General features: G+C 45.5%; 1 protein-coding gene across 1 annotated transcript; it reads right to left on the minus strand.

The window, feature by feature from the left end:
- Nucleotides 1–1038: 1038 nt before the first annotated feature.
- Nucleotides 1039–7378, minus strand: NEUROD1 (neuronal differentiation 1). Its single transcript, XM_061557004.1, has 2 exons — nt 7140–7378; nt 1039–5509 (listed from the first exon to the last, which is right to left on the minus strand). Exon 2 carries the CDS (start codon nt 5505–5507, stop codon nt 4191–4193), a length of 1317 nt encoding a protein of 438 aa, XP_061412988.1. The 5' UTR covers nt 5508–5509; nt 7140–7378; the 3' UTR covers nt 1039–4190.
- Between the last annotated feature and the right edge of the window lie 8482 nt (nt 7379–15860).

The raw sequence follows: 15860 nt of genomic DNA on the forward strand, positions 1-15860 counted from the left end.
ACGTTTCGGCCACAACGCAAGCAGTCGTCCTCAGGTGGAGAGCAGGTCTGTCGAGTAGACAGAGTCTATGTTTTATTTTTGTTATTTTATTGTTTCCATTCTACGTGAGTTTACCGAAAGAACCAAGAAGAGGTACTCGCTACCTGCACTTGCCCCCAAGATTATGTTAACGCTGTAAGGGGGATGTTGTTGTCTTTGAACTTGCAATACGCATTTGGCAATTTAGTTAACAGCTAATGGAAAAATGTACGTAGGATGTGCAAAGCATGATAAATTATAATAGTAGTGCCAATGTTGTTTGATAACTACATATTTACATTGATGAGTAATCCAGTGCGTGTCATTGCCTCAATGAAATCATAGGCTTCGCGAACGTGTGAAAATATATAAGAACAATATTCAATTAAAAAAAACGAATGGCAAAGAATGATTTCCACGGCAAATTCTTTAAGCGGGATGTTTATTTCGGTCAGTGACACACAAAAAAAGGAGGAAAACAAACCGACTCCGATATAAACCGATCACAGAAAATCCTGGCACCGCCATCGCCACATCAACGGGCATGTTAATCTAAACTCCCAGTTCCGTCTCAATTTATTAACATTTTGTTCGGCCTAATACGGCGTGGGCAAATTGCCGTGGACACACAGAGAGCGAGAGACAGAGGCAAGCAGGCAGGCAGCGAGAGGCTCTGGCTCCCCTCCCACGTGCAGCGTGGGCCTCCGAGCTTGGCAGCTGGCGGCAGGCGGGGTGCCGCGCCGTGTCCGCGCGGCTGCGGCTGCTGCCTCGGGGCCACGTTTTTCCGCCCTCCACTCCACCGCGTGGAGGCACCCAACGGACTCACGGGTGTTGTGCGCTGGCGTTGTGGCCCACCCGCCAGATCCCTCGCTGTGATGAACAAGCAGTGGCCTCCCCGACGCCTTTTTTTTTGTTGTTGTTGCACGTTTTCACGTTTTTTTGTGTTTGTTTGTTCCAGAGGCAATCTGGCAATCCATTTCATTTCAGCCCTGCTGCGACAGCGTTCTGCATCAGTGTTTGGACTTTTGTTTGTTTGTTGGTTTTAAATCGTTTTCGTGGCAGGGGGGCTTTTTTGGGGGGAGGGGGGGGGTCAGGGCCAAGTCTGGCATGAGATAGTCGATATTGAGGGTTGTTTGATGTGGTTTCTGTATACAACACTGTAAAGAAGTTACTACAAAGATTGTAAAAACACAATGTGATTCAAGATCATAATTCTGACCTGTTAGGTTGGCCCCTGAAGTGGAACAGTGTGATTGGTTAATTTAATTTTTAAATCTGTGAAATATTTACGTTCATTTTTTTGTATAGGCCTTGCTAACCACTGCACATCCCACATCACTCATTCTTAATAGATATTGTCGTCATGCAACACGCTAGGAATTGCAATGCCACTATAAATATTATACTTGTGCGTGCACTTACGCATCCACCTGCAGGACTTATCACTACAGATCACTGACGACAAGTCTTGTGAAGCTCTCTATGAGTTTGAAATCAGCATTTAGAGGCTCCGTGTTTTTTTCACATGCGCGTGTCACCCTTCAGTCTCTATTCCAACCCCAGTGCTCCAAGAGATTTGCCAGCACTGGTTTCCTGGCAACAGAAGGGATAACGTATGATGCCAAGGCTATGACAAGCTGCAATGTGCCAGCACTCTTTACCTGGGAGACCTGCGAAAGATTACGGCACAATCAGATTTGCAGGTCGACTGCACCGACATTATTACTTAAAGTAGAGGCTTAACCCCTTTTATAGAATAATAGCAACGAGTAGGGATTGTATGCCTTTGTCATTTCATTCAACAGAGGTAGCAGCAGATGGGCTGCGGCTAAAGTGACCTATTTTTAAGTAGATTTTATTTATTTATGAGTAACCAGTAGCGTTTTTTCTTGCTATTGGCTTCAGCATCACACTACATGGGAGGCAAATCACTTTTTAATTTAGAACTTTAGTCTGACTCTGTGCAATGAATAAAACCAATCAATCTCTGGGCTATCATTTTTGAGGACTCAAAGTTCAAAGTTCGTTTTTTTAATATATGGCATATAGTTGTTTTTTTTATATAGGTAAATAAGCATAAACTTGGCTATGGTTGTGTGTTCCAAATTTCATATATCTATATATCTTTCTAGACTATCATAAAAATGCAGTCACGATTGCATACATATATTATAATCAGTGCGTTTATGTGGTTATGTACTTAATATCTGTCGTAATGGAAATTTAATATGTTGCCATGATAATTATGGTAAGGTATTAGAAAGCGAATTTTCCACGCACGTGGCAAATGTGTTACGTACATTTGCCTATATTCAATAACACAGGTGGTTGCTACCTAATTATTATCTTAACCGTGATAAAACATTATTTGACAATTGATGAAAAGATCCCTATTTTTCAACAAACCTTTACAATTTACGCTTTTGTATGCATCCATAGAAATTACACGAAGTCAATGTGATTTACATTTTGTGGTTGGGTTAATTTTTAACCTCATCATGAATAATATAATGGATGTGCAACATTATCGGAGCATAGTCATAGTGCCTGATGTACCTCCATTGACTTTACCTCCAGTGTTCAATTGCTCAGAATGGAATTTCTATTACATAACGTTTGTAATTCTTTTTTATCACACGAAACATTGTATAATGATCAAGCTATGTATAGTCATCCGGTATCCAATACATATTTTCGGGTATCGTATTGTGGATGTGAACATCACGCTCATAAAATACTTCATACAAATAAGAACCACAAACAGTTTCTGATGTTGTTAGTATTAGTATTGAAGTGTAAACGCAGCGAAAGATTTCCCACATTTAAGCATTTTGAGTCACAATAGGCAACAAGCCACCAACAACAATTTTTATTAACATTTATTTACGATAATTTATTTGCAAATAAATTTACGCATGTACACTTTTGCAGTCTATCAAAATAGACATCGGTTCCATTTAAAAAAAGATCAAATAATGAATAAATCCCATCAAATAGGATGAAGAGCTAATTTCATGTCACTGGGATATACATAGAGCAAAAATATATATGTACAAAACAACCGCTAGTGTTCCTAAGCACAAGTTTCCTATTCTCGCACAGAGACCTGCTGTGTGGTAATGAAATGGGACACAGCAAGCACTTGAATGTGGTGCACATGAATAAGGTATCACCGATGGCAAGAGGAAAGACTTGATGATTGGCCCAACAAAAAATAAATTGGCAGCAAAACTACATTATTATGTATTTGTTTGTTAAATATATTTAATCACTTTCTTAATACATATCCATCAACTTTCTTCATGCCGCATGTTGTATAAAACGTCTAAGGCAATCGTCTTTAGAGTAGGCTGTTTCTTGGTAGACATAAACTTTATTTTTTAACGTGTTTTTTTATCATTGTTATTATTCGAGCTTACAAACTGACTACCCTTTATCATCAACGTGGCAGCGATTACAAACTCACACGCAAAAATATGGACTCGTCGATATAAAAGTCTCGTTAGAAATTGCATACAAAAAGCAAGTGGAAGTCAAAAAATTTGTCATTGTGTGAGAAGACAATTAAATAATCGTAAAATTCGCGGATGGTTCACAATTCAAAAATTGCATAGCTTCCTAATTATTGCTCGCAATGACAGTCAGGGACCCAAAAAAAACCGCGTTCAGTAGTACATTTACCTTTTTCTTTTTTAAATATGCAAAGCGTCTATTAGGGCACAATAGCGTCGGGCAGGTGATTTTACATACGCACACCTCTTATTATATACACAAGCACAATCGCACTACAGCCAAAATATTGTTGCTGTTACATTGTGAGTCACGATATACGATTCTCTTACATCGAGGGCTATTAACGCGACGGGCGAATTCTAAAAAAATCACGCGGTCACCTCGGCGTGGCGCCACCAGTTAAATACTCTCGAAAAGTGTCACAAATGAGATTTCACGAACAGCAGAAGGAAATATTCGTTTCCCAGTGATACCAGCAGAAGCAACGTAAAAAAAACACGCGTTGTAATAAAACACAAAATAGCAATACAAATAAGCGCGATCACTGTTAAGTTTATCACACAGAGTGCCAACATCGTTGAACTTTTGCGCCGCGTGTGAACAACGCAGTTGGGGCGGGGGAGGGAGGGGGTGCGAAGTTGTTGTTCATCATTGAACAATCAGTTATGAAATATGGTGTTGAGATGCGAGCTCATGAGCAGTCTTTCGTGCTGCGGGTGGATATCGTAGGGGGCCGCCTCAACGGGGGGGTCACAGCGCAAGCTTGGCGGGGGGTAGCCGGCTCCGTGCGCGGCACCGCCGGCAGCCGCCGCCGCGTAGTGAAACCGATAGGGCTTCTCGAAGTCGGCCGACGTCTCCTGTCGAAACGAGAAGTTCCCGTTGATGCTGAGCGGAGGGCTCAGGGGCGGGTCGTAGTTTTCGGGGCTCGCGCACTCCTGGCCGCCAGCAGCAGCAGCCGCAGCAGTAGCAGCCGCAGCAGCCGCTGCCGCAGCCTGTGCGGATGGAGGCTGCGGTGGCTGCTGCTGCTGCTGCGACTGCTGCTGCTGCGGCGGCGGCGGCGCGGTGCCCGTCTCAAAGAAGCCGTCCAGGGCCGCTCCGTAGCTCTCGGGCCGGATCTGGAACGCGTGGTGGGCGCTGTCCATGGTGCTGTGGTAGGGCGGGCTCGGCAAGCCGGGCGAGTGGTGAAACGCCGCCGCGTACGGGTGGTGATTGTGGTGGTGGTGGTGGTTGTTGTTGTGGTGGTGTTGGTGGTGGTGTGGGTGGTGGTGGTGGCCGCTCATCGCGTAGGAAGATGGACCTCCTCCACCGCCACCCGCGCCACCTCCACCGCCGCCGCCGCCGCCGGGCGCCTGCATGTGCATGAAGTCCGGGCTCTGCTCTGGCAGGAATGTCCGCGGATTCAGCTGCAGGCAGCCCGCGATCAAATTGGCCGTGGGCTGCGAGAGGCCCCTGCACAGGGTCTGCACGAAGCTCAGCAGGTCGGGGCTGGTGCCGGCGCGCAGGATCTCCGAGAGCGCCCAGATGTAGTTCTTGGCGAGGCGCAGCGTCTCGATCTTGGACAGCTTCTGCGTCTTGGAGTAGCAGGGCACCACCTTGCGCAGGTTGTCGAGCGCCGCGTTGAGCCCGTGCATGCGGTTCCGCTCGCGCGCGTTCGCTTTGACGCGGCGCATCTTGAAGCGCTCCTGCCGCGCCTTGGTCATCTTCTTCTTTTTGGGGCCCCGGCGTTTGGGTTTCTGTTGGTCGTCGTTTTCGTCCTCCTCCAAGTCGTCTGCGTCGTCGTCGTCCTGCTTATCGTCGTCGTCGGCCAGGTCGTCGTTGTCGTAGGAGGCGGAGAGCGAGAGCAGGTCGTGTTGAGATTCGCAGTCCTCACGGCCGCTCCCCTTCATGTCCTCGTCTTCCGTGAGGCACTCCTCGACCCAGTTCGAGAGGTTCTCCATCATTCGCGTGGTGTCGGCGCACGGCTCGGCTGTCTTCATACCTTCGATTCAAGTTGTTTCAAAGAAATGGCCGTTAGGAAAACAAAAAGCCATCACTCACAACAGTCGCCACATTACAGCTCTGAGTTGTGTTTGCTGCCACAAATGACAACACACACACGTATTGTTACCAGACATACGCGTGCTTCCTTGTTCATATAATAAAGTACACCTGACATTACTTTTGTGAGAACGTTTTCATTTCATCATTGATCCCACGTCTTGTGTGTGCATATATATATATATCGTAATGCAATGAATATACATTTTTCCAAGAACATACTGTATACTGCACAAATACTGCTCAATTCGTTTGTACGATGCTCACTCTTCACGTCGTTTTCATATCGACACGTGTTCACGCCGATGTAGACTTGATGCATTTTTACCAATAGCACTGTATCGCAGTTCAACTGTTTACTAAATAAAAGCTTTATTCTCATTATTATTGCAATTCCATTATGAGTATTGTAAGTGCACGCCACGGGTCGTTGCATCTCATCTCTCCAGACGCACATCATCTGCACCCCCCCACCCAGCCGCCCCCCCGAACGAAAAAGAAATCCCGAGAAGGGATTGTAGCCGACCAAGTAGATAGCCTATAGATTAGTATATAAGGGACCGATTTGTGCGGCATGCAAAGGGATTATGTAAATGAAAGCTGATTGGCACATGTAATCAGATTATCAGGAGTCTGCATCATCCCAAGCCAAGAGATTGGGGTTGGACTCGCTTCGGGCAACTCGAGAGTGGCGGATAGAAATAAAGCGATGAATGATCATGGAAAACGTGACTCTTATTTTGTACTCGTTTTTTTATCGTCCGCACTGACGCACAGCGTGTCCAGCGCGGCTCTATACATGCCATATAACTAGAGGCTACGTGGTATTTCTGTACTGCATACAATTACAATACTCGCGGGTATATTCAAATAAGCAGAAGCGCGCTGGCGCAATAATCCTCGGGGATCAGGTGCGAAATCTGTGCAGTCATAAACATTGGCGAGACGGGCTGTTTGCGTGCAGCCTGCCCGGGCGAAATATATAGCAACCCCGCACGCAATGTACTATTCTTTTCCTCTATTGTACTTCATAATTGATTTCGATTTTTTTCATTTGAAATTTGAAAAGCCATTAAATTTTCCAGGAAAAGAACAGTGGGATGTATGGGCAGCGCAAATGCGCAACTGATAACAAACAGGTAGCTTGCAAAGCTTTGTTTGTGGTAAGAGCGGTGAAATCAAAAGAGAGAAATTGCATCCCGAATGCAGGAAAGTACGCGCATACAAAGTTAAACTAGGGAAGCATTTATATTTAACATTGTTACATAAACTAACGCTAGATTTGTTATGGGTTACACTTCCATGAAACTAAATAAAATTACTCAAAGAAACAAAAAATAAGTTCATGCGTACGATAGAAAATACACTGGACTGGTTACTCGATCGGCGCATTCAATATTCTCCAATAATTTGTCTCACTGCAATCGGTCGCCAGCGAATAGTTCCTGTGTAGAACGACACCGCCGCGTGTGGCGCACAGACTGTCACGTAACCGACGCGCTCCCTGATGTTCTATTATAATCATTATTACTATTACCATTCTTCAAGCAGTGTTTAGTCCCTGCCCGTACCTGTGTCAGTAGCCGGGCGTCATAGGCAGTGCAGGGCTCTGGGGCTCTGCGCGCGCTCGCTCGCTCGCTTCGGCTCCGTGCGCGCCACGTCAGGAGAAGCTTCAGCGCTTTACCGGAGAGCCTTCCCATGCCCTCGCTCAGCGCTCTGTCCGCGAATCCCGCCACCAGCCGCCAGATTATAGGAGAGGATGGTGAGCCATATGGCTCCTCTACGTCACCGAGAGCCCTGGCCACGTGGTGTGCCACGATTTGTATTGCAGCCGCGCCGAGTCCCGATCCGCGCTTATATCCCTTTGTGGCCCGAGCAGAAGCCATCTGTCGCTAGTTAGAGAGGCGCCGTAGAGCTGCTATTCTCCTCCTCTAGGAAAAATTAATTTTGCGTCTCGGGTTCCGACTTTTCCATGAGATATTAATAGCTTGCGTAGAGGGGGTGAATGCTGGTACGGTAATGATTTTTAAACAAACAACCAGTACACAACATCTCTCGCCCCGTGAAATGGACTCGGCCGTGGAATTGCTTGAAGGTTTTATAATGTGTTGATAATTGTATAATGCGTGTGAATGGTGTATGGGTTTTGTGTGTTGGCACACTGTGATCAATCACGCGGTAGGATGGTGTGGTTGTCGCTATCAGTGCTTAACGGGAGGTCAATCACTTTTCGGAGTGGGATGGTGACGGAAGCGTGACATCGGCACGTGCTTAGTTTATTGAATACTGACATGTTCATCAATAGTAATGATAATAATTTAGAAACGTTTGACAATCCACTGTTTGTAACGTATAATTGATATGTAAAGAACGAATGAAATATATTTTAAGTACATACAGTTCAAGCGTCACACAATTGTAGCATTCTGTAGCAAAGATTAAAAAAGAGATAGGATATAGCAAACGTACAATTTATTTTGTTTCATATTGAGGGTAAAATCGAACACGTTTTAATCGTACACGAGTTGACTCAGCACTGTGTCGAAACTTTTAAAACACTCCTTTTTAACCAATAAAATAGATATAATCGAAACGCGTCTTCAGTGCATTGCAATAACTAAAGTTTATCCCAGTTTTTATTTGCTAAGAATTTACACGCAAAAATGTAATACAGTATATTCAGTATTCATATGGCAGTACGTGAGTTATAACAAGACAATACATATATTATCAGAGAATGTTTATTTTTGCATGTTCACGACAAGTATGTGTGGTTAATGCAGACATGATCCCTTGCAAAATGTTTCTGTTTGGTGTTTCAAAATCTTAACACAACTGTTTTATTGCCAGAAAGGGTAAAACCTACTCTGATATTTGAGTGATAGTTTATACAATTGCGCTTAAGTTCACCCTAATAGTTCTTTAATGCCCCCCCCCCCCTTATCGACTCTTTGAAACGGATTAATGCAAGTTATAAACTGTCACACACCGCTTCCTTTATCAATTGCTGACAATTCGCGGGCTATTAAATGCCTCTCCGTTGTCAGATACAATCAGGCAAACAGTAGAAGCACCGCGGCCAAAGCGATTGGCACGTATTCCTCGCGCCGCATGTGGAGCACACAAGCTCCGGGTGTTGTCGCCGAGAGGGCCAGAAGTCTCTATCTTCCCTTAAGCCGAGGGCCCCATTTTGTACGCGTAAGCCTTTAAGCCTCGTGATTAATCGATTACTCGTCGGGCACGCGTCCCGCACGCGCTCCGAGACAAAGAGAGCGGCGGCCCGTGAGCCGCGCGATCCGCGGCCACGCGCCGCCTTAATGAAGGTGGAAATCAAATTATTTGAATTTGGGGGTCCGCGGGCACCCATTGTGCACTGAGTGGCGCGAGCGCGCGCGCGCGCGTGCTCACGGGGCGGGCTTGCCTCTCTTTCGGGGGCTTGCGCCTCGATTCTCTCCTCGCGTGTTTAATCGCGTTATCCCTCGGACAGATCAAGGTCCGTTTGGCAAAAGCGCGGCGGAGACGAGCAGGAGCCCGGGACCCCCCCCCCCCTCCGCCGTCCCCCACCCCGACTGACAGATGGACACGAAGCGAAATAATAAAAGAAACGCAGCGCGTAACAACACAAAAAAACACAATGCCACGCGCAGAGAATGGCTGGGGGTGGCTGGATGGGTTGGCGAGTGGGGTGTGTGCGGTGTGTGCGGTGGGTGGATGGCTTGGGTGGCTGGGCATTGATCACTCATTTAGGCTCCGTCATCTGAGGTCTCGAAATTTGGCGGGTAAAACCGTTATTCGGCGCTTTTCTCAAAAAGCACGCCACCAAACACGGCCCGTCCACACCCCCCAACACCACCACCACCACCACCACCTCCCCTCCCTCGCGCCGTCACAAGCGCAGATGAGTTCGGCGTGGCTCTGCTGCTGCTGCTCCGACCGACGGGACGGCCGAGGGAAGGGTCCCTCGCGTGCGCATTAATTGCGCAAAATGTATTCTTTTCTTGTTACTTAACGGCATTGTGCGTCGACTCACGGGGCAGTTGGCGGCTCGCGCCTGGTTTTTTGTTGTTTGCGTTCACTGAAAATGCACCACGGCGGTCATAATTAAACTTTAAGCAGCGTCTCTGACAACGCGTTAACAACGTTTACTTACCGTGGATTATCGCGTGTGGATTTTTTTTTTGCACGATGAACGTGATGTGACAATTTAAATGTAATCACACGTTTATTGTGGTGTTTTTTTTTTGCAGTGTATTTTTTGTAACTTTGGAGAACGGAGAACTCCCAATTCGGAGACTTTATCGGTGAAGGCACACGTCTCGTACGCGGGCGTTCCTAGCGAGACGGATTACGCGCTTGACAGTCGGATTGTTAGATTGCCACCGGCTCCCCAGACGTGGTCTCTTGCCCTTAGGGGCCCGGCTAATATTGCTAATTGATTTATATGGTACCTGCGAGATCGCACGGAGATGGGGAGTCAATCGTGCCCAAATAGATCTTTGGCGAAACGTGTGCACACTTGAGAGGTCCGATGTTTATTTTTTATTTGTTTTTACAATTCCGGAGAGTAATCGTACAAATACTGACACCCAACGCGTACTGCAAATCCCTATATGTCCATTCCCACACTGTAGCCATTCCTTGATAAAGAGACTTGTTGTCCCATTGGGTTCGAACAAGAAACACGTCAGATATCGGCTATAAATGAACGGAACGGTATGCTTAGCGTGCTAAAGCTCCTCTGCAATGAATCTCACCTTGAATCATTAGTCCAGCATTGGCCAAGGGCATTACATACAATGCTATGTATGAATGCTTGAGGAAAACACGAGTGAAGGTTGTACGAAGTAGTGTGCGAGCGAATGTAGAGCACAACACGCACAAGTGGGAATTATTCAACATCCAACGCCTTACATAAAGCGTAGTAATGCCCTTGGATCGGGAAAGGCTAAGTGTGTGTCTTAAAACCCTTTCAGGATGATCTTGCATTGGGATGTTTTGCTAATTTCACGAAAGAGTGCTTGGCACATTTCAAGAAACACTCAAATCTTCGGACAGATTGATTTAATAATCGTTTGCTTTTTCATCTGATGGACACCTCATCATAGCCCTACGATAACAGATATTCCCAGGCGGTCTTCCATCAACAGCCTGAAGTTAATACTATTCTACTAATAAGTGCAACTTACTAATATTATTGTGGCTCATGTTATTTCGGTTCAGTCCCGTGACTTGCGGAGATTTGGGCTTCATCGCTGCCCTCGGCCAGCTTAAAGGTGCTTTCTACAGTATTAGTTATCGAATTCTTTTGAGCAATTTCCCTTTATTCCGTGTCACCTCTGCTTTACCTCGCATGGTAGTGTTCATTAGTCCTGCATCTCTGCTGACGTGTCCATACCATTGCAGTGTTCTGGCTTGCGTGATCTGGAGTCGGCTTTATTGTTTGTTCCAAGTTCTCGTTGCATCATGACAGCACCTGGTCTTGGTCGTATGTACGGTGTATAGTATGCGCAGGAACCTTCTAAAGCATCTCACTTCCCTTGTCTGGATTACACGTTTCCGTGTTTGCTGTAAACGTCCAGATCTGGCATCAATATAGGCACACCGAAGTCACTGGTGTTCTGTAGAGTTTGTATCATAGTGCCTATTGTGATGTTTTATTGTATTTCAGATCTTCTTCATGTTGGGGGGTAGTCTGGCTGTTGCCTTTGCTACCCTTGAATAAACATTCTGCTAGAGATGTTCTATCATTTATGATAGTCGATTCAATGTGATTCAATGTATGTGTATCCCTTAAGATTATCGCTAATCCCCTAAAACCATAACTTTGCATTTCTCAACACCTATCTCCATACTATATTGATGGCTTGTTCATCCAGTCACAATGTGAGATCGTGTCGGTACCTCTTGATTTACCTCCTCTTGGATCAATGTCGTCGTCAAAGTGTAAGCTTTCTATGGTCAATCAACCAACCGCTACAGTTCCTTTAAACCCGTGAAGTGCTTCAGCCTTATTCTTTGGGTCTTTCGGTAAAGTCACGTAGATAGGTTCAAAGAAAATGACAGAAAACTACGAAGTTTCGATCGCAACGCAAACGGTCCTGATGACGACCGCTTGTGTTGCGATCGAAACGTCGTAGTTATTGTTATTTTCTTTGAACCTATCTACGTGAACCTATATACGTGACTTTACCGAAAGACCCAAAGAATATTAATTCTTGCAGTCACGAAACGCTTTAAGTCAATGATTCAGCCTTGACAAACTCCAACTGTTGTGTTGAATAATTCCTGCAGACGTTTACCAATGAGCATGGCACATGTTTTCGTGTTAACGTCTGCATATTTATTCAACACTCGTGACGAGTTTCATTTTCAAGTTCATTTGTTCAAAAGCACTCGAACCCACTATCATTCACCTCGCGGGGTATGCATTCACTAGATGGAGCTACTTACTATAGTGTAGCTCTATCTATTGTTGCTCCATTGAACTAAATCTTAGTCTTTAAGTGACAAAAGACAAAAACAGTGAAAGGAACTGGAGAAAACACAGGCAAGAGCATCTCTCCAAACGGGGTTATTTGTTTTTATTCAAAGAGAAAGGCAAACAACATACTCTAGTTTAGCAGGATCATACTGGAGTACGAATTACTGAAACCCACGTGACGTCTGCCGAGGTGCTCGGGGCTTCTTCTACCTGAGCACACAATGAGTCTCTGTATGTCTCTCTCATGCGGACTCAATCTGTGCAGCAACTTTGCTCTATGTGTACGATTGCACATTCACTTTGAATATGCGTCACTTGTATTTTATATGGATGAATAGGACAGCGCACAGATGTGATATGGGCACTGCTCCAATCGCTGCTTTATACGTAGTTTACACTCTTTCAACTTAAATCAAGTTACGCATTTAAATGCATCGTAGACACAATACGATAGTAAGCATATACCTTTGTTGTAAAAATCATGTCAATACACCTCTTGGAAAGAGCAAAAGGAGTTCGTAGGAAAATTGTCAACATCAGCAAATTGTGATTTATATAAAAACATATATACAGTGTACACGTGTTATTTATTTTTTATCGTCGATGCAGTGAAGTCAATCGGAACGCAATGGCGTTGCACTTGGCCGTGAGTGTGACGCACGGTTTGAATCACCCTAACTCCAAACGCGTTCGAAGGTAGCATGCCAGTGATGAAGGCATTTCCTTAATCTTTATATCTGTGAATAATGAACACAAACAAATGCACGTTTACATTAATAGCAACCGCTTTTGCGCATCCAATGAGTGATCGCGATCACCGTACGAGACCACGTGTTCTTAACCGTCGGCTTGAGAACTCCTTTTGTAAAGGTCTTACTATCATTCGACTCGTGTGTGGCGCTTTAAGTGCCTATTTAAATCCGTTATTGCTTACAATTTAATTTACGAGGCACAAAGCACATCAATATTCGCCACGTGCTGTCTACGGTGTGTCGATACACCTTATAACCAAGAGGCCCATCCAGCCACACAACGCAGTAGGACTACATTAGACCATTACACTGAACACATTCGTGAATAACAGTGCATCAAAAGGTGTGTGGGTGGGGGGGGGACTATAATAGGCGACGTTTCTGGCAATGAACCTTCTTCATGTTGTATAAATAGCCATTTCCCGAATTGTCGCCTATGATATAATTTCCCTTTTCAGACAGTATAATGAACGTATTTAGATTTTTGTTTCTTGTCATTTGTGCTTGCGCACCACTACCAACGCATTATCACCAACAATCATATGTTTAAAATATAGGTGGAAGGGAGGGAGGGACGGCGATGACGAGTAGGAGTAGAATCTCTCTGCAATCAAATAAAAATAGCCGCAGGTGGAGTGCCGACCGCCAGCCAGGCAGCATCGACATCGCTTCTACAACGTCACTGCAAACTTGGACATCGCCCCCGACTGCAGGTGGAAGAACTCTTCGGTCCCCTCGTGTGTGTATATGCCGTGACGCGTGCCTGTTGTAGACTGACTGTGATGTGCAGTGAACTTTATTGCGGCTTTTCGCCGCGAACATCTGATCGGAAACAAACAAATAGCACAACGCCTCTCTTTGCTGTGCGAGTCACACGCCACTCGCGAATACGGTCCCTTATCCCGAGCTGTGGCATCACGCCACTGGGTTCTCGGGCGTCTGTTGATTTACACAATGTGACGCATGCACGTACACGTATATATATGTACATGTAAATATTGACTTCCTCCTCTTTCCATCCTGATGACGATCGCTTGTGTTGTGATCGAAACGTCGTAGTTTTTTTTGTTATTTTCTCTGAACCATCTACGTGACTTTACCGAAAGACCCAAAGAATATGTACATATATATGTATTTTCTGCTGCGTGGTCAGTTAATGGATAATAGTCGGGCAAACAGGTGTCGGGGCTCGCGGACTTTGTCGCGTTGTAAACGTGCCTGGCCCCGCACGTCGTCGCAATCTGTGCTTGCAGGTGGCGGGCACGGCGAACCGCCGCGCTCTTCAGCACCACGGACAGCGCACGCTTCTTGCCGTTGTAAACGCGGAAAACAAATTAAAAAGGTGCAGCCGTTTACGAGGTGTTATGTTCACCAAGTATAAGCCGCGCCACAGAGGGAGCGGAGGGGACTCCATACCCCCCCCAACCCCACGACCTCCAAGACTCCCACACCCATACTTCGCCCCCCCCCCAACTTGGAAGACCTGGGGGGGGGGAACGATGGACTTGTTCACCAACTAAAAACCCATGTGGATAGGGAGGTAAACGCCATACGAGTTAAGGTGAAGAATTCTATTCTTGCGTATGGCAGTATGTTCAGGAGATAAATGGGAACGTCGAGGTCTGCTAGCCAGGAGAGGGCGTCATGAGAGAGAGAGAGTTCGTGTAGTTTTTAATTAGCTGTTGAAGTACTACAGTGGTTTACTCTATGGTCCCAAAGTTTGGGCTACATGGGAACACATTCGAATTGTGGCTTGTCTTAATTTTCCCATATTTGAAATGTGCGCATCGGTCTGTCTATGTTTCGATTAGGGGCCCCCCACGGTAGCAGTGATGCACAATACCGCTAAGGAGGGGATACTTGCTCGGGTGGTGCCATCCGAGAGGATCTGGAGCCGTGCCTGCTGATGGCAGCTGTCCTTGTGCAGCACAAGGTGACACAGCACTGGCATGAAAGTGGGCATTAGTCCGTCAGTAGGGGGGAGGGGCTATGTTGCGATTGGAAATTCTAATTGTTAAATTGTGAGAAAATTTGCTAATTTTGGACCATGACACCGAGACACATTGCCGATTTGTTTTTCGAATAAGATCGTCGGGTCTTCAACGTCCACTGTGATGCAGACAATTTGTATTAATGGATAATATACTCACAGTACTACTGAGCATGTTTATTGAGATGGCTGGTCTTTTTAATATATTGTTGCTTGTTTGATGAAGCTGCAGGGCCTGCCTTAAAGCTACTGCCCCATTTAAACACCACCTCGCCTCGGAGATAGAAGTCCCACATTGGCTCAATCTCTTCCAGTCCACATTTCAGACATGTGTGCTACCACATGTGTGCTGGCTTTGTCACCTCCATACGGTGCTGTCATGGGCAATACGGTCAGCTTGACATCAGGACTGGAGAGGCATCATTTATAATTTGGGTTTAAGTCAATGAAATCATTAGGTGCATTGCTATCCAAAATTAACAATATTTCTGCACTTATAAGTCAGCTTGTCAACAAATGCGTTTTTGTTTATTTGTGAATGAGTTGAATGTGTTTAATTGGTAATTTACTACCTTGATCGCTTTATTTGTCATTTTCGTTTATTCCCTTTATTTCTACAAAACAACCCATCATTTTGCCCCCAAAAATCTGACAGTAAACCTCTTTTCAGCCACACCTATATTCAGACGTTAATTTGCGCTGTTAAACAAGCACCCAACAAAAGCAAGCTATCACTCTCCTCTTAGTCATCCTTTAGGATAGAGAAAATACAATCGTGGCTTCATGGACAAGGATTTCCTGGGTTTCATCTTTTCCGGAGCAGTCAATTCCTCACAGACCTACTCAGTGCACACGACACCAATCCCTCGGCTCAGCACTCGATGCTACGAGGAAAGAATAAACCTGGCTATTAAAACCCTGCTGTTGGTTTGCCACCTGCTCAGGTGGCGAATTATCGCCTCATTTATTTTGGCTCGAAATTGGGAAATCGTATGCACAGCTCTGTGGTTCTAAACAGGTCTCAGATGATGGGAGTTGGCTAACAGAGCACAATATTAATTAATGACTG

Source organism: Lethenteron reissneri, chromosome 23 (assembly GCF_015708825.2).
Source record: "Lethenteron reissneri isolate LAM-NWPU_2019-01 chromosome 23, ASM1570882v1, whole genome shotgun sequence".
Classification (NCBI taxonomy): domain Eukaryota; kingdom Metazoa; phylum Chordata; class Hyperoartia; order Petromyzontiformes; family Petromyzontidae; genus Lethenteron; species Lethenteron reissneri.